General features: G+C 41.7%; 1 protein-coding gene across 4 annotated transcripts in view; it reads right to left on the bottom strand.

The window, feature by feature from the left end:
- The window catches only part of LOC139581063 (dnaJ homolog subfamily C member 7-like), a 61,837-nt gene extending 43,432 nt beyond the window's left edge, over positions 1–18,405 (bottom strand). For 3 of the 4 annotated variants that reach the window (XM_071410419.1, XM_071410420.1, XM_071410421.1), the window contains exons 1-4: positions 18,292–18,405; positions 6,868–6,956; positions 6,447–6,571; positions 599–712 (exon numbers count right to left, since the gene is read on the bottom strand). In XM_071410419.1, coding sequence (XP_071266520.1) covers positions 599–712; positions 6,447–6,571; positions 6,868–6,956; positions 18,292–18,362 — 399 coding nt within the window. In that variant the 5' untranslated portion in view covers positions 18,363–18,405. Of the gene's footprint in view, positions 1–598; positions 713–6,446; positions 6,572–6,867; positions 6,957–17,000; positions 17,020–18,291 lie in introns of those variants that run through there. The other variant, XM_071410422.1, reaches the window with a different exon arrangement.
- Between the last annotated feature and the right edge of the window lie 457 nt (positions 18,406–18,862).

Here is an 18,862-nt window from a genome sequence, read left to right as displayed (position 1 = left end):
TATCATTTAGCAATGTTTATTATGAGTACTTCTGTAAATTGATGTGGCTCTCTGCAAAATCACCAGATGTTTTGGAGGCAAAACATTACTGAACATAACGCGCCAATGTAAACAGATGTTTTGATATAAATATGAACTTTATCGAACAAAACATACATGTATAGTGTAACATGAAGTCCTATGGGTGTCATTTGATGAATATCAAAGGTTAGTGATTAATTTTCTCTCTATTTCTGATTTTTGCTGGGAAAATGGCTGTGTTTTTCTGTGACTAGGTGCTGACCTAACATAATCGTTTGGTGTGCTTTCGTCGTAAAGCCTTTTTGAAATCGGACACTGTGGCTGGATTTACAACAAGTTTATCTTTAAAATGGTGTAAAATACTTGTATGTTTGAGGAATTTTAATTATGGCATTACTGTTGTTTTAATTTGGCGCCCTGCAATTTCACTGGCTGTTGTTGAGGTGGGACGCTAGCATCCCGAATATCCCAGAGTTTTTTAAGTAGGTCAAGTGAAGGTAAAAACAAGAGGGAAGATCTAGGTATGCATGTATAAGTATTTGTCTAATAATCCTAGGTCATTTAAACTTGGACCCACCTCCTGCTGTGCCTGGCTGTTGCTGGGCTCCAGTTCCAGGACCTTCTGAAAGCAGCGGCTGGCTGCCATGGCATTGCCAAGAGACAGGTGACACTTGCCCTCTCGCAGATGGCCCTGTGGTGCAGTGGGTGGAAAGATACTTCCTGGTTAAAGCTGCTGGAGGACTACAAAGGGTTGGTGTGCTCCACAAAGTTCTCACGATACCAGTATTGTGATTAGAGCCCAACCGATATCTGATTTCTGGATCCAATACCAGTTTGAGGTTGAAAAATGTGCCAATTAACGACATAACTGCCCCCCCCAAAAAATTTATATTTTGCTGGAATGAAAAGTATAGTTTGTGCAAAAAACTCTGCTCCAAATGACAACTTTAAATTAATTCTGAAATTTTAGCAACAACTCTTTTAAAATTAACATTTAAGAGCATTATACATTTCATAGTTTGCACGATGAATAACTAAAAATCTGCAACTTCTTACTAGACATAAATAAGGTGTGAACAATTATATACATTTTCTATAGGCCTATGCCAAACTGATTTAACTTAAGTTATCCTCAAGGAATGCAAAGCCAAATACAAAACATACATAAAAAAGCCAAGGGAGAGAACATCATAAACTAACACTCACACTTGAATTGCCCACCCCCCTAAATTGCACTTGTAATGTTGTACTGCCGCTTTAAGATGACGAGATGACGTTATATCCGAATCATTACCAGAATCATCGCTCTTCTCGAAAGTCTAAGCTATCATCTAAACTTTAAAGCATTTGTACTGATCTTTACCCAAAGCCTAACTCAAATCATTACAGCACTTTAGTGTTCACAAGCAATGTAATTCAATACAAAATGTATTGGCTAGATATTTCAAATCTGTATGGTCCGCGATACAATGTTTATTTTTTATTTATTTAACCAGGTAGGCAAGTTGAGAACAAGTTCTCATTTACAATTGCGACCTGGCCAAGATAACACAAAGCAGTTCGACACATACAACAACAGAGTTACACATGGAGTAAAACAAACATACAGTCAATAATACAGTAGAAAAAATAAGTCTATATACAATGTGAGCAAATGAGGTGAGAAGGGAGGTGAAGGCAAAAAAAAGAGGCCATGGTGGCGAAGTAAATACAATATAGCAAGTAAAACACTGGAATGGTAGATTTGCAGTGGAAGAATGTGCAAAGTAGAGATAGAAATAATGGGGTGCAAAGGAGCAAAATCAATAAATAAATACAGTAGGGGGAGAGGTAGTTGTTTGGGCTAAATTATAGATGGGCTATGTACAGGTGCAGTAATCTATGAGCTGCTCAGCTGGTGCTTAATAACCTTTTGTCAATAGGGGGAGCTGTTAGCATTATTTTTTTTTTTACATTTCCAAATTAAACTGCCTCGTACTCAATTCTTGATCGTACAATATGCATATTATTGTTATTATTGGATAGAAAACAGTCTATAGTTTCTATAGGAGTTGAAATTTTGTCTCTGAGTGGTACAGAACAATTTCTACAGCACTTTTCATGACAGGGTTCAGATTTCAGAAATTTTTACCTCTGATCTGGGGTCTGTTTATAAGGCCACAGTGAATGCTATGAAGAAACCGACACTACCTACGTCTTCCTCTGGGTGTCTGTACGTCATCCCGTTTTCAATGAAGTCTATGGGACGTTCACAGCCATTATAAATGACAAAAATGTACAGAGACCCCTCTTTCTCAACGTGCGCCTCAAGCGTGAAGGCCATCGGACCTGCCTCGTTCCAAATCGTTTTCTAACCAGCAGTATTTCTCCGGTCATGTTTTCAGTCGTTATAGTTGTTAAAAACATCATAATGTAGTGAATTTTAACCGTTTTATATCAATTTATATCCGTTTAGTGCGATTTTGAGGAATTTCTTTGTCGTGCACTCTGAAAGTTTGGACACGCTTTAGGGTGTCGGTCGTTGGTGATGGACATTTCGAAGGACAGAGGACATCTATCGACCAAAAGACGTTTATAACATAGAAAGGATACATTGCCCAAGAATATGATGGAAGATCAGCTCAAAGTAAGCAATATTTAATATGATAAACCGTGTTTCTGTCGAAATATTTTAAACGCATACATCGCCATTTTGTTTGGTATAGCTTCACTTGGCCAACCCTGTATTGAAAAGTAAGGATAATTTTAAAAATGTAAATCAGCGGTTGCATTAAGAACTAATTTGTCTTTCGATTCCTGTCAACCCTGTATTTTTTAGTCAAGTATATGATTAGCTTTTAATTAAACTAGATCACTCTGATAGATGACGTCAGACATATTGAGGCTTGATTTCCTAGTATTTTCATTGTGTAACCACGGTTTTGTATGGCTAAATATGCACCTTTTCGAACAAACTGTATATGTATGTTGTAAAATGATGTTACAGGAGTGTCATCGGAAGAATTCTGAGAAGGTTAGTGAAAAAATTAATATCTTTTGGCGGTGATTACGTTATAGCGCTCTTTGCCTGGAATCGATGCTCTGGTAACGTTTTCACATGTGGTATGCTAACTTATCGATTTATTGTGTTTTCGCTGTAAAACGCTTAGAAAATCTGAAATATTGTCTGGAATCACAAGATCTGGGTCTTTCCATTGCTATGCTTTGTCTATTCTTATGAAATGTTTTATGATGAGTAAATTGGTCATACACGTTGCTCTATCTAGTAATTCTAGTGGATTTGTGATGGTCGGTGCAATTGTAAACTGTGATTTCTACCTGAAATATGCACTTTTTTCTAACAAAAACTATCCTATACCATGAATATGTTATCAGACTGTCATCTGATGTTTTTTTTTATAGGTTATTGGCTATCAATATCTTAGTTGAGCCGAATTGGTGATAGCACCTGAAGGAGTAAGAAACTGATGGAGTTAGAATAGTGGTGTATTTTGCTAACGTGTTTAGCTAATAGATTTACATATTTTGTCTTCCCTGTAAAACATTTTAAAAATCTGAAATGGTGGCTTTATTCACAAGATCTGTATCTTTCATCTGGTGTCTTGGACTTGTGATTTAATGATATTTAGATGCTACTATCTACTTCTGAAGCTATGCTATCTATGCTAATCAGTGTGTGGGGGGTGGGGGGTGCTCCCGGATCCGGGTTTCTGAGGCTGTAAAAGTTAAAGCTAGTGAGGGAGATAAATGATTCCAGTTTCAGAGATTTTTGTAGTTCATTCCAGTCATTGGCAGCAGAGAACTGGAAGAAGAGGCGGCCAAAGGAAGAATTGGTTTTGGGGGTGACCAGAGAGATATACCTGCTGGAGCGCGTGCTACAGGTGGGTGCTGCTATGGTGACCAGCGAGCTGAGATAAGGGGGGACTTTACCTAGCAGGGTCTTGTAGATGACCTGGAGCCAGTGGGTTTGGCAACGAGTATGAAGCGAGGGCCAGCCAACGAGAGCGTACAGGTCGCAGTGGTGGGTGGTATATGGGGCTTTGGTGACAAAACGGATGGCACTGTGAGACTGTATCCAATTTATTGAGTAGGGTATTGGAGGCTATTTTGTAAATGACATCGCCGAAGTCGAGGATCAGTAGGATGGTCAGTTTTACAAGGGTATGTTTGGCAGCATGAGTGAAGGACGCTTTGTTGCGAAATAGGAAGCCAATTCTAGATTTAACTTTGGATTGGAGATGTTTGATGTGAGTCTGGAAGGAGAGTTTACAGTCTAACCAGACACCTAAGTATTTGTAGTTGTCCACATATTCTAAGTCAGAACCGTCCAGAGTAGTGATGTTGGACGGGCGGGCAGGTGCAGGCAGCGATCGGTTGAAGAGCATGCATTTAGTTGTACTTGCATTTAAGAGCAATTGGAGGCCACGGAAGGAGAGTTGTATGGCATTGAAGCTCGTCTGGAGGGTTGTTAACACAGTGTCCAAAGAACGGCCAGAAGTATACAGAACGGTGTCGTCTGCGTAGAGGTGGATCAGAGACTCACCAGCAGCAAGAGCGACATCATTGATGTATACAGAGAAGAGAGTCGGTCCAAGAATTGAACCCTGTGGCACCCCCATAGAGACTGCCAGCGGCCTGGACAACAGGCCCGCCGATTTGACACACTGAACTCTCAGAGAAGTAGTTGGTGAACCAGGCGAGGCAATCATTTGAGAAACCAAGGCTATCGAGTCTGCCGATGAGAATGTGGTGATTGACAGAGTCGAAAGCCTTGGCCAGGTCGATGAATACAGCTGCACAGTATTGTCTCTTATCGATGGCGGTTATGATGTCGTTTAGGACCTTGAGCGTGGCTGAGGTGCACCCATGACCAGCTCTGAAACCAGATTGCATAGCGGAGAAGGTATGGTGGGATTCGAAATGGTCGGTAATCTGTTTGTTGACTTGGAAGACCTTAGAAAGGCAGGGTAGGATAGATATAGGTCTGTAGGAGTTTGGGTCTAGAGTGTAATCCCCCTTTGAAGAGGGGGATGACCGCGGCAGCTTTCCAATCTTTGGGAATCTCAGACGATACGAGAGGTTGAACAGGCTAGTAATAGGGGTTGCAACAATTTCGGCAGATAATTTTAGAAAGAAAGGGTCCAGATTGTCTAGCCCGGCTGATTTGTAGGGGTCCAGATTTTGCAGCTCTTTCAGAACATCAGCTGACTCGATTTGGGAGAAGGAGAAATGGGGAAGGCTTGGGCGAGTTGATGTGGGGGTTTCAATGCTGTTGACCGGGGTAGAGGTAGCCAGGTGGAAAGCATGGCCAGCCGTAGAAATACGCTTATTGAATTCTCAATTATAGTGGATTTATCGGTGGTGACAGTGTTTCCTGTCCTCAGCGCAGTGGGCAGCTGGGAGGAGGTGTTCTTATTCTCCATGGACTTTAGTGTCCCAGAACTTTGAGTTTGTGTTGCAGGAAGCAAATTTCTGCTTGAAAAAGCTAGCCTTGGCTTTTCTAACTGCCTGTGTATATTGGTTTCTAGCTTCCCGGAAAAGTTGCATGTCACGGGGGCTATTCGATGCTAATGCAGAACGCCATAGGATGTTTTTGTGGTGGTTAAGGGCAGTCAGGTCTGGAGAGAACCAAGGGCTATATCGTTTATGCTTGCCGCACTCATTTGAGTCACAACTCGTTCTAGCTAGTAACAATCTAATCACAATATCAGCACATGGCCTGAATGACAGGCACAGACAATAACTTCAACCAGTGTTATTGTATAACTTTCGCCACCAGTCCAGTCATTAGCAGCACAGACTGCCAGGCATGCTAGCTAAAAATACTTTGCTAGCTCGCTAATGTTAGCAAAGTGAGAACTTTGCATCGGTGAAATGTATATAGCCAGTTTGATTTACTTTGATTAATTAATTTTTCAAATGCGGTTGCATCATCAAACAAGCATGCCTACTACTGTTCACAATAAACCCTTTGCGATCTGCTGCTAGAGAGCCATCTCAGGGCAAACCTGGGGAAATTATAGTAATATCTCAGATTATGCTCAGATTAGTGGATTTATTTGTTAATTCATGTATAAATAATATCGTCGTTTTAAAGACGGAAGACTGATACAAATATATTTGTGAAAAGACAATATCGGCCAATAATATCAGCAAACGGATTTATCGGTAGGGATCTAATTGTGATACTCAAAAGTATCATGTCAAGGAAACAAAACATGACACTGTCTCCATTTCTTGAGGAAAACAGTCAAAATTATGTTTATTTTCCAATATACAGCACATAATATTTTATATAAAGTAGGTTCTTAAAGGACTGAGTTCGAAAATGTAGTATTGTAATATTGGTATCGCGACAACCCTATGCTCGACTCCCAATTCTACAATGACGTCACGCCGCTGAAGCAAGCAGGCTGAACTCTGACCTTCATGAAACAGTCGTCCAGCCGCACGGCCCGCTGGGAGTCCACCAGGGCCTCTCGGAAGCGGCACAGCATCATGAGGGTGGCCGCCCGGTTTCCATAGTAACTGGCGTTTTTAGGACATGCATCTGACAAAAACAAAAAGGGAACCATATTCTCAAGAGTCACGCCTGTAATCAATCACCTTGAAACAACAGTCTATAATTCCAGAGAAACATATCAGCATGTCTGGATACTGAAATAAAATAGTATTCGCTGAATTTTCAAATTGGTCGTCAATGAGAATTGGCTCTAACGATCCAGTTAAATATGAAATATATAATTTGAGAATCCTTTAAAAAAATTCTCTACACAGTTGCTCTCTACGCTATGGCCTAGCATGTTGTTACTAAACTAGTGTACAAAGCTAGTGTTGCATTCTCACCAATGGCCTTTGTGTAGTAGTTAAATGCCTCAGAATAATCCTTCTTGACGTAGAAAGCATTTCCTTGATCTTTGAAGCCCTCAGCCTCCCTGAGAGGAAAAAACACCAGACAGTTGAAATGTGTAGGCTAAAGAGAGAAACAAATGGCGCATTAAGGCTATCTACCAAAAAATGCTGTAATACCCTTATCAATTGTTACCTACAATTCAGCAGTAATTGAAATACAAATTACGCTTAACAAGCCAGCTAAGCAGGGGAAAATCCATTGACAAATCCTCTTTACTTGCTCGTTGGTATTTTGATTATGATGTCAGCAAAAATATTCAGAGGGAATCTATTTGTGCATAGCAGCCAGGGGATCTTGTCTTTGTAACAAACACATTTTGACCTATGAGAAGGAATTGGCTCAGTGTACCAAATGGGGAAGCACACTTGGCATGTTTACCTGATTGGAACAAACAGAACAGCACCAACTGGCCCAGTGAGGACATAGAAGGCACTGGAGCAAAACCAATCAAGGAGGGGGATTAAATAAAGATATCATTAAGACGTAGGCCTACTACTAGGGGATGTGTAGTCTACTCGATTGGCTATAGCGGCAATTTAGCAAATGTCCCAATTCAAAGTTGTGTCCCTGAGTTTATGGACAAGCAATCCATGCTCTGGTTTAGTTTGCTTGAATAGGATGTGTGACACAAATGCAACCGTGCCAGCCACTGCAAGGGAAACTAAACCAAAGCATAGATTGCTGCTATACCTTGTCCATAGACTGTTTACAGAGTAAGAAAACCAATGAGAGCGTTCTATTAACCGGGGCCGTGGTGCACCCGTCTATGGCCCGTGACGTGAAAGGACAAAAGCGGTGAGGGAGGAGCGTCCTTCTCAAATCGAACAGTAATATCCACCGCTCGGTCAAGTTGTCAACAAGGCAGCATGTTGCATCATCCAGAAACGTACATCTCTGTACATAGAAAATACATTTGGACTAGTTTCCATTGGGAAGGCAGATAAAAAGCATTTTCACAAAAATTAATTTTGTATGTCAAATCACAATCCTACTCAGCTAAATGTCTGTGTGTGTTTCATTAGTCATCGCTCTGTCAGTGAATACAATTGAATCATGTTTTGGCATGATTACATGTCCCATTTCAAGTAACTAGATGCAGGCTTAAATAAATACTCAATCATATACTTTGCATAGAAAACCAAAAGCATGGAGATAGAAAGGTGTGTCAAATATGCTAGAATGGATGTTTCAAAACGACAGCTGCATATGCATATTAGCTAATACATATGGCATAGCCTAGACATATCGCATAACTTGCGATACGATCTTCTCCAAAAACAGTTGTACAATGCGCTTGTGCAATAAGAACCTGCTACGAACTGGCTCGTACCCCGTAACAAAGAGACGACTAAGAAAGAAATCACAAAAATATATTTATTAAATAAAGTAACTTAGATACAAGTAACAATGGTGTTTAGTCAGTAGTGTGAGTGGATGCGTGCATTGATGTGATGAGTGGAGTTGAGAGGTGCCAAAATAAATAAACAAAGAAGCCCCAAAACACCCGAACAAAAACTTTGTGTCTGCGAGGAAAGTCTCCTCTAGGTATGTGGGGAAAGTATTTATCGCCAGGACACACCTGAGCCAAGGTGTGTCCCATCTCGCAGACGACAATCCCAGCTCCACCCACCGACATTCTATTAGGGAAAACAAGAGCAGTGAGAAATAATTTATCAATTTATAATTTATTTATTATAATTTATCTCTTTTGATGACTTCTGTAACCGTAATAGCCTTGGTTTCATGCATGTTAACATTAGAAGCCTCCTCCCTAAATTTGTTTAATTCAGTGCTTTAGCACACTCTGCCAACCCGGATGTTCTAGCCATGTCTGAATCCTGGCTTAGGAAGACCACCAAAAATTCTGACATTTTCATTCCTAACTACAACATTTTCAGACAAGATAGAACGGCCAAAGGGGGCGGTGTTGCAATCTACTGCAAAGACAGCCTGCAGAGTTCTGTCCTACTATCCAGGTCTGTACCCAAACCATTTGAACTTCTACTTTTAAAAATCCACCTCTCTAAAAACAAGTCTCTCACCGTTGCCGCCTGCTATAGACCACCCTCTGCCCCCAGCTGTGCTCTGGACACCATATGTGAACTGATTGCCCCCCATCTATCTTCAGAGCTCGTGCTGCTAGGCAACCTAAACTGGAACATGCTTAACACACCAACCATCCTACAATCTAAGCTTGATGCCCTCAATCTCACACAAACTATCAATGAACCTACCAGGTACAACCCCAAATCCGTAAACACGGGCACCCTCATAGATATCATCCTAACCAACTTGCCCTGTAAATACACCTCTGCTGTTTTCAACCAAGATCTCAGCGATCACTGCCTCATTGCCTACATCCGTAATGGGTCAGCGGTCAAACGACCTCCACTCATCACTGTCAAACGCTCCCTGAAACAATTCAGCGAGCAGGCCTTTCTAATCGACCTGGCCGGGGTATCCTGGAAGGATATTGATCTCATCCCGTCAGTAGAGGATGCCTGGTTATTTTTTAAGAATGCCTTCCTCACCATCTTAAATAAGCATGCCCCATTCAAGACATTTAGAACCAGGAACAGATATAGCCCTTGGTTCTCTCCAGACCTGACTGCCCTTAACCAACATCAGAAAAGAAAGAAAATTCTGGAAAACTCAGAATAAGACCGACCAACTCGTCTTGCCTATCAGCAGGTAGATGAGCGAGAAGGCTATCCAAAACACCCAGTGACTCAACATTTTTCAATCTACCCTGCAGTACGCAATCAATCGGGACATCCTCCTCACCATGCACGTACAAAGCATGCCAAAAAGAACCCAGCGATGTAACAGCACCAGCAAAAATGGACCTTGGCTTGAAAAGGAGAACCAACAAGAGCAATAACCTGGTCATCTGGACTAAAGTGACAAGGCTCAGCTCGCCTATCAAATATTCCTTTTATTCTCCCTTGTGAAGATGACAGCTTCTCTTTAGCCATCTCAACAGCGGTGTACAGGCGTCGCTGGAAATCACACATAGAAGACAAAAGGAACTGAGATGGCTTGGGAGACTTCCAGTCATCCTGGAGGCACTGCTAGGAGCTCACGCACACCATGTCTGAACACTAGGTCATTTGGACTGACAAATGACATCTTAGCAGAAACCACTAAAGATGTAGACAAGACAGGCCATATACACTCACCAGCCAAGTTAATCGAAAGGACAACGATACCCTCAACAGGCAACGAAGAAAGCACCCCGACAACAACCTCACCTTTATTTTTTAATTAACCTTGAATCTAGGCAAGTCAGTAAAGAACAATCTTATTTTACCACGGCCAAACCCGGACCAATTGTGCGCCGTCCTATGGGACTCCCAATCACGGCTGGATGTGACGCAGCCTGGATTCGAACACCTCTTGCACTGCGATGCAGTGCCTTAGACCGCTGCGCTACTCGGGAGCCTTTCACCAGTTCAGAATCCAACATCAGTTTACGCAATGGAAATGACAGTGTGCGACCCGATTCCCCTAATTGAAACACGATTCCCGAATCAGTCTCAGCAAAGAAAGGTAACAGACTAACACAAACAACTCAGAGGCACCTGTGTCCCTCAGGAAGTAACGTGCCAGTGTAGATCCTAACAGACACACAAAACCCTACGTAATGAAAGGTAAATAATCTGGGTCAATTGGGACTTTAACATGCGCCTGGGCATAAGACGAAGTGACAGGAGTGAACAGATGTGAGACTGGAGCTTCCATCGCCGTAGGCTTAGGTTTAACGTTAGCTCCAGTACTGAATATACCCTTAGAGAGAACAGGACATTCGTTTTTTCAATAACCTGAACCATGACAGTAGTGACACTTGACTGAAGTCAGCTTTACCAAGGGAGCCAGGCTCAACTCTAGATGAATGAAGCTCTGCCTGTGAACCAGTGTCTCGTTGGTCGAGGCCCAAATCTCTCCAAACGCCCCCACTCAATCCGAATACAGGGCTCTGGCACACCTACTCATTCAAGGGTTTTTCTTAATTTTTACCATTTTAAAAATTGTAGAATACTGAAGACGTCAAAACTATGAAATAACACACATGGAATCATGTAGTAACCAAAAGAAGTGTTAAATCGAAATATATTTCATATTAAGTTTTCAAAGTAGCCACCCTTTGCCTTGATGACAGCTTTGCACACTCTTGACATGCTCTCAGCCAGCTTCATTATGTAGTCACTTGGAATGCATTTCAATTAACAGAGGTGTCTTGTTAAAAGTTAATTTGTGGAATTTCTTAACCTTCTTAACACATTTGAGCAAATCAGTTGTGTTGTGACAAGGTAAGGGTGGTATACAGAAGATAGCCCTATTTGGTAAAAGACCAAGTCCATATTATGGCAAGAACAGCTCAAATAAGCAAAGAAACAGTCCATCATTACTTTAAAGAACTTTGAAAGTATCTTCAAGTGCAGTCGCAAAAACCACCAAGCGCTATGATGAAACTGGCCCTCATGATTTTGTTTGGGATGAGTCGGACCGCAGAGTTTAGAAAACGCAGCCAACAAGTGCTCAGCATGTGGGAACTCCTTCAAGACTGTTGGAAAAGCATTCCAGGTGAAGCTGGTAGAGAGAATGCCAAGAATGTGCAAAGCTGTTATCAAAGCAAAGGGTAAAAATATATTTTGATTTTGTTTAACACTTTTTTGGTTACTGCATGATTCCATATGTGTTATTTCATAGTTGTGATGTCTTCACTATTATTCTACAATGTAAAAAATAGTAAAAATAAAAACCCTTGACTGAGTAGGTGTGTCCAAACTTTTGACCGGTATTGTACAAGGTGCTTCGCCAAATCCTACAACAGCTCAACCTTAGTTTGTGCGGATTCGCGGTGGGTAATTACGCACTGTAGCCCGCTAGAAAGGGGGGGGCAGCAAAATGGCAGATCCCCCCCCCCGAGCAACGGATGTGACCCCGAGACAACTGATCGGTCCACGGACCCCACACAAAAATAACTAACTATGCCCAACGTATTTCAAATAGAAACTCGTCACCAAAAGACTAACAGGGCTATAACGATATAGCTCCGGGTAGCAAATGGCACTTATCCTATCCAAATCTCCTACTGAGGTAGACAGCAGAATGTACTCACCTCCTCAGACCAATGTCCCAACAGCAAGTAGAGCAAGAGTTTCCAGCCTGGGCAAGGGACTGGAAACTAACCAACGCAGCACACAACCAATTATACACTGCAGTGGCAAGTCTACCAAACAAACATAAACAAAGGCAGCCAACACTGGGCCTACCAAACAGCGCAACGCAAGACAGCTGTATCAAAACATGAACAGAGTTTATAAAAACACAAATTGTTTTCTCCTAAACAAAATACAATTACCAGTTAACTTAACGACTCTAGTATTAGGCCTACTGGCATATTTTCCAGGCAACACACCTGTTTGACAAGCAAAAACCCTGATACGTCTCTAAGGCACTATGCCGAACACTTATAAGACTACGCAGTGAATACCAACCAAAGCGCATCCCAATTAGCATTAACCCATCATAATGCATAAAATAAAAATATATATTAGATAAAGTAACCTATATATAAGTAACAATGGTGTGTGTGTAATCAGTAGTGTAAGCGAGTGGATGAGTGCATAGATGGTGATAATGAGGGGTATTGAGAGGTGCCAAAATAAACGAACAAAGCCCCAAAATGGGACAAAAAAAAAAAAACATGTTCAGTGTGAGTATATTTATGTGGTTTAAATTATTAACCTTTAAAAGTTGACGGTGGCAAAATTATCTCAATCCATTCATTATTCTACTAGTAACTATGACTGAGTACGAGACATGCTTTCCATTATCTAAATATAGTGTAACCTACCAATCAATGTCTATTTAGTGCCATGGAGGGCACAATCTTACAGTCCAGAAATGAAAATCTTTTACCATGTCTGCCAAAAGCCTGGGCCTCTGATAGAGACTGTAGAAGAGTCATCAACGCATTCTTCAGTTTTCCCCCACCTCTCTAGGAGCATGTGTGCGCCCAGGCCATATAGGCGTATCGAAAGGATCCCACCCTTGTCACCAATGTAGCGGACCGATGTAGACAGACAAGTACCTTAGCGGAATGCAATCTAAAGCTTGTCTTGTGTGGTCCAGAGATGAGAACTCTACCATCTATGGCAAAAGCCTGGGCTCCTGACAGGGACAATTGAATTCTCCCCAATGCATGTTACACATTGAATTGAGTCAGATGTTCAAACAGGCACATATCTGTAGATGGTGTTCTTCAACTCTAAAACCCCAAAAAGAAAAGAGAACAGGCAAATGCATATATGGTCCCAATGTCTAAATAGTGACAGCAGGGCTAGTTCAAACTGCAGTAGGAAGATTCTTCTTACATCCCATGCTTGGTGAATAGCACTTGGTTGATCTCTGGGAGAGGTTCACAGGAGAGCTGAATAGATCATGTGAGACAAAAGTGAGAGACCTGAATGAATAAAATAAATCACAGCAAAGTAATGTAGTTTGTGAGCTAGAAAATGTACATCCTGACAGTCATCCTACTTCAACTATTGCCAACTATTGACAGAGGCATTTCTTATTTGTCAGTATAAATGAAATTAGTGGGTCCTGCCTTTGACTGTATTAGATTTACACTACTTGTCCTACAGATCAGTCCTCTTAAATTATTACTTGGAATAAACTGATAGCTAAAACGCTCAACGTCCCAGAATGACATGCTAGCTAGTGATAAAACTACACTACATGACCAAAAGTATGTGGACATCTGCTCATCAAACAATTCATTCCAAATCATGGGCATTAATATGGACTTGGTCCCCCCCCCCCCCCCTTTGCTACTAGAACAGCATCCACTCTTCTGGTTAGGCTTTCCACTAGATGTTGGAACATTCCTGCAGGAACTTGCTTACATTCAGCCACAAGAGCATTACTGAGGTCAGGCACTGATGTCGGGCAATTAGGCCTGGCTCGCAAGTACCTTAGCGGAATGCAATCTAAAGCTTGTCTTGTGTGGTCCAGAGATGAGAACTCTACCATCTATGGCAACAGCCTGGGCTCCTGACAGGGACAATTGAATTCTCCCCAATGCATGTTACACATTGAATTGAGTCTGAGATGTTCAAACAGGCATATATCTGTAGATGGTGTTCTTCAACTCTAAAACCCCAAAAAGAAAAGAGAACAGGCAAATGCATATAATTTCATTTATTACAATTCATCCCAAAGGTGTTCGATGGGGTTGAGGTCAGGGCTCTGTGCCAATCAAGTTATTCCACACTGATCTCGACAAACCATTTCTGTATGGACCTTGCTTTGGGCACGGGGACATTGTGCAGCAGGTAGCCTAGTGGTTAGAGCGTTGGACTAGAACCAGAAGGTTGTTAGTGTAACGGATGTGAAATGGCTAGCTAGTTAGCGGTGGTCCGCGCTAATAGCGTTTCAATCGGTTACGTCACTCGCTTTGAGACCCTGAAGTAGTGGTTCCCCTTGCTCTGCAAGGGCCGCGGCTTTTGTGGAGCGATGGGTAACGACGCTTCGTGGGTGTCAGTTGTTGATGTGTGCAGAGGGTCCCTGGTTCGCGCCCGGGGCGAGGGGACGGTCTAAAGTTAAACTGTTACACTAGATCGAATCCCCGAGCTGACAAGGTAAAAATCTGTTGTTCTGCCCCTGAACAAGGCAGTTCCTTGATCGGCGTTGAAAATAAGAATTTGTTCTTAACTGACTTGCCTAGTTAAATAAAAGGTTAAAAACAAAAAAAATGTAAGTCACGCTAAAACAGGAAAGAGCCTTCCCCAAATTGTTGCCACAAAGTTGGAAGCACAGAATCGTCTAGAATGTCATTGTATGCTGTAGTGTTAAGATTTCCCTTCCCTGGAACTAAGAGGCCAAGGCGGAACCATGAAGAACAGCCCCAGAGCATTATTATTATACCTCCACTTAACTTTACAGTTGGCACTACGCAGTCGGTTAGGTAGCGTTCTCCTGGCATCCGCCAAACCCAAATTAGTCCATAGGACTGCCAGATGGTGAAGAGTGATTCATCACGCCGGAGAACCCGTTTCCACTGCTCCAGAGTCCAATGGGGGCGAGCTTTACATCACTCCAGCCGACACTTGGCATTGTGATCTTAGGCTTGTGTGGCTGCTCGGCTATGGAAACCCATTTCGTGAGGCTCCCGGCAAAAAGTTAATGTGCTGACGTTGCTTCCAGAGGCAGTTTGGAACTTGGTAGTGAGTGTTGCAACCAAGGACAGACAATTGTTACTCACTACGTAGGCACTCAGCAGCCTCATTCTGTGAGCTTGTGTAGCCTACCACTTTGTGGCTGAGCTGTTGTTGCTCCTAGACGTTACCACTTCACAATAACAGCACTTACAGTTGACCGGAGAAGCTCTAGCAGGGCAGAAATTTGACAAAATGACTTGTTGGAAAAGTGGCATCAAAGGTTTTTTATAACTATACCAAGATAGACCACAGCCTGTTGTTTCCAATGGGAACATATGAGGCATAGTGGGCAGAACAAGCAAGGAGGAGGGCAGAGGCAAGCACGAGCTAGCGAGATCCTATTGGCGCGTTCTAGCGTGCATCTGCATATTTCCGTTAGGGAACACCTACTCTGAAGTAGGCGTGTGCATTAACTCAATTCTCCTTTACACTCCTAAACAACACAATTTTGAAACACTTTGCAAAGAGTGAAGTCTACAAAACTTAATCCAATCTGTTAATAAGATTATAGTTTTGGGAACAGAAAACTATATTGAGATCAAACATTTCATAGGTGAGAAAATGTGCAGAATGCAAACCGGATGCCTCACATTTATACATCTGGTGAAATATCTGTCCCATTATTCTATCTATGGTGGCATCCTATGAAGGTGCCACGTTGAAAGTCACTGAGCTCTTCAGTAAGGCTACTGAAGAGCTCTACTGCCAATCTCTATGGAGATTGCGTGACTGTGTGCTCGATTTTATACACCTGTAAGCAATGGATGTTGCTGAAATTGCCAAATACACTAATTTGAAGGGGTGTCCACATACTTTTGTATATATAGTGTACTTACTCCGGCTAGCTAGCAACAGATCTACTTGTTCTATCTAGCTAACATTAGCAACATTACTATGGTTGCTGTGTTGTATGTTGGGAGTAATTTTACAGCTTGCGTTGATGCATCACGTTTCTATGGCTAAATAGCTAAATTACAAATACATTTAAAATACTTTACCTGATAGCAGTTTGTCGGAAGGAAAACTCTCGATGTCACCAGCTTTCTACTACCTTAGATACGGATAACATGATCAGCAGCGATCGTACACAAGTTTATATTGGTTTACAGTTTAGTATTTGGCGGCGTTTTCCTGTCCAGCTAGCGAACATAAGTCATTATTTTGACAAACGGAATGTGTTCAGAATTATTTAATACATTGTTAAAACCAGCTCCTCCCTCGACAGAGATCAATCTCGAAAACGAATGCAACTAGCTTGCTACGGCTTACCACCTATAGTTAGCTAACGCACTTTTGCGCTACAAACGTACAACTGACCTTATTTTAACACCCAAAAAACGTAATACTTCCAGGTCAACTGTAATATGAACACCATTGTAAAGCACAATATCTTTCCAGCAAAATCAACGACAATACCGCCATGCTGCCCGTCTCTGCATGATTGAAAAAGGGAATGAGCGCCATTGGGTCTTTTTAAAAATGGCGGGTGTGGAAACGAAACCTACTGCGTGATGGGGAAAGCGTGAGATAAGCAGTGGGGAAACAGATTTTTTTTCACCTGATCTGTCCAACTTATCACCCCTGAAATGTAAATAAAACACTTAACCGGTGTCTGTATATAGCCTTGCTACTCTTATTTTCAAATGTCTTTTTACTGTTTTATTTCTTTCTTTACCTTCCTACACACACCTTTTCTTCACACTATTGGTTCTAGAGCCTGTAAAGTAAGCATTTCACTGTAAGGTCTACCTACACCTGTTGTATTCGGCACACATGACAAATCAACTTTGATTTGATTTAAAACACTATAAAAGTTTATATAATGTGTAATTACATACCTTTTTGAAGTTTGTCAAGTTCGAGTCGGTTTTTTAGGGCGGCACAAAAGTTATCTTCAGAAGTAAACAGCTGCTGTCGCGGCTTTTGAGAGTCATGGTGGCTTGCAGCGATTATGCAAAAAAATGAATGCATTCAGTTGTACAATTGACTAGGTATCCATCCCCCTTACCCTGTCCCTTTCTTGTTTGTAAACTGCGAGAGAAGCGCTACACCTGGTGGAGAGAGGCTGTACGACACAGAATGAGTTGCATAATGCGTGCGTACGCTACTTGTACGTTACGTCATGACACGTCACAATTTAACATAGCGTCAGAGGGGTCCGTTTGTTCAACTTTTCTCCAATACTATCGGGCCATTACCATGTCAATAGAAACGTAGTTCACAACCCAGATTTTGATGCCAACACAGTCCTATTAGTTTTCATTGCAGTCTCGTTTCAATGCCGCGGTTGCGCAAATTTGTACGGAATGGGATTAGTCAACAGTAATTGTGTCATTTTGTTTGGGTAAACTGTCCACATCCGCTTTCTTCCATTAGGCCCATCCATGTAAACTACCTGCAATTTATGCAGGTTTAACAGCGTGATATTCTGCCACCACTTCGTTTCTTTTGAAAACCAAACATAAATGCTAAGAGTTGCTAACTAGCGTGCACAAAGATAATTGATAACTGGCTCTCGACGCTAAGTAGGCAAAAAAAGGCCACATCCGTTCATTTGAAAAATGTAATGAGCAGACCGATATGCATACACACAGTTCAGTTATTGACACTTGTGTGGCAAGTAGCTACTATGATGGCATTATCATCGTGACAGAGAAATAGGTCATTCCATCTGGCCTCAGCATGGTTTTATTCTCTAGTCAGATGTGGTGGCCACTTTTGGCTTCCTAGGATAATCCATAGGCAACCTAACATGAGTGGCAAAAATGCAGTGACAATGGATACACATAGCACACAGTCCACGGTGGTTTGCAGATTTAGTCAATTGACGTTAGCTAGATAATTGAGTAGAACCTCAAACCCATTTTGTCATTGTAAAGTAACGTTAATTGCCAATACGAAGGAACAAATGGCATAGTTAATTAATACTAGCTGGTTAGTTGTAGCTAACGTTACCTAACCCTTGTTAGTTGGTGAAAGACAGTTAACGTTAGCGAGCTACTGTTAGTTAGCTAGCCAGGTAGGCCCCGCTAAGTAGAAATGACGATTATGCTAGGATTTCGATCAAATAACAAAAGGTACTTTCTTCACAACCAGTACACATTCATGAAAAATTGCATATTTAGCTACCTCTCCATGTCGGCGTCAATAAGTATTTGTGGCTCTAGTTCCATCTGCATGTCGATGCCAACAGCTGCCATTTTTTCCTGAAAGGAACCCGTCTTTTTCCCCCAAACGATTTTAGCCAAAGCCACGCCTATGGGGCGTATTTCAGCCTACATACGTCCGCGTCATTGGTCAACAGCATGCGAACGGTGATTGGATAGATTTTGAGAGCCTCAGCCAGGCGTATGGGAAGTGATTCAGGTCAGAATTCCGACAGGTGAAGCTACTGGTACCTCTCAATTTAAGGGCTTTATTGGAATGGGAAACATATGTTTACATTGCCAAAGCAAGTGAAATAAACCAAAAATGAACAGTAAACATTACACTTACTAAAGTTCCAAAATAATAAAGACATTTCTCATATTATGTATATACACAGTGTTGTAATGATGAGCAAATAGCTAAATAGTACAAAAGGGAAAATAAATAAACATATAGGTTATATTTACAATGGTGTTTGTTCTTCACTGGTGGCCCTTTTCTTGTAGCAGCAGGTCACACATCTTGCTGCTGTGATTGCACACTGTGGTATTTC

The sequence above is a fragment of the Salvelinus alpinus genome, chromosome 7 (assembly GCF_045679555.1).
Source record: "Salvelinus alpinus chromosome 7, SLU_Salpinus.1, whole genome shotgun sequence".
In the NCBI taxonomy this organism is placed as follows: Eukaryota; Metazoa; Chordata; class Actinopteri; order Salmoniformes; family Salmonidae; genus Salvelinus; species Salvelinus alpinus.
Note: the sequence above shows the minus strand (reverse complement) of the source record. Positions and strands in the feature narration are given on the sequence as shown.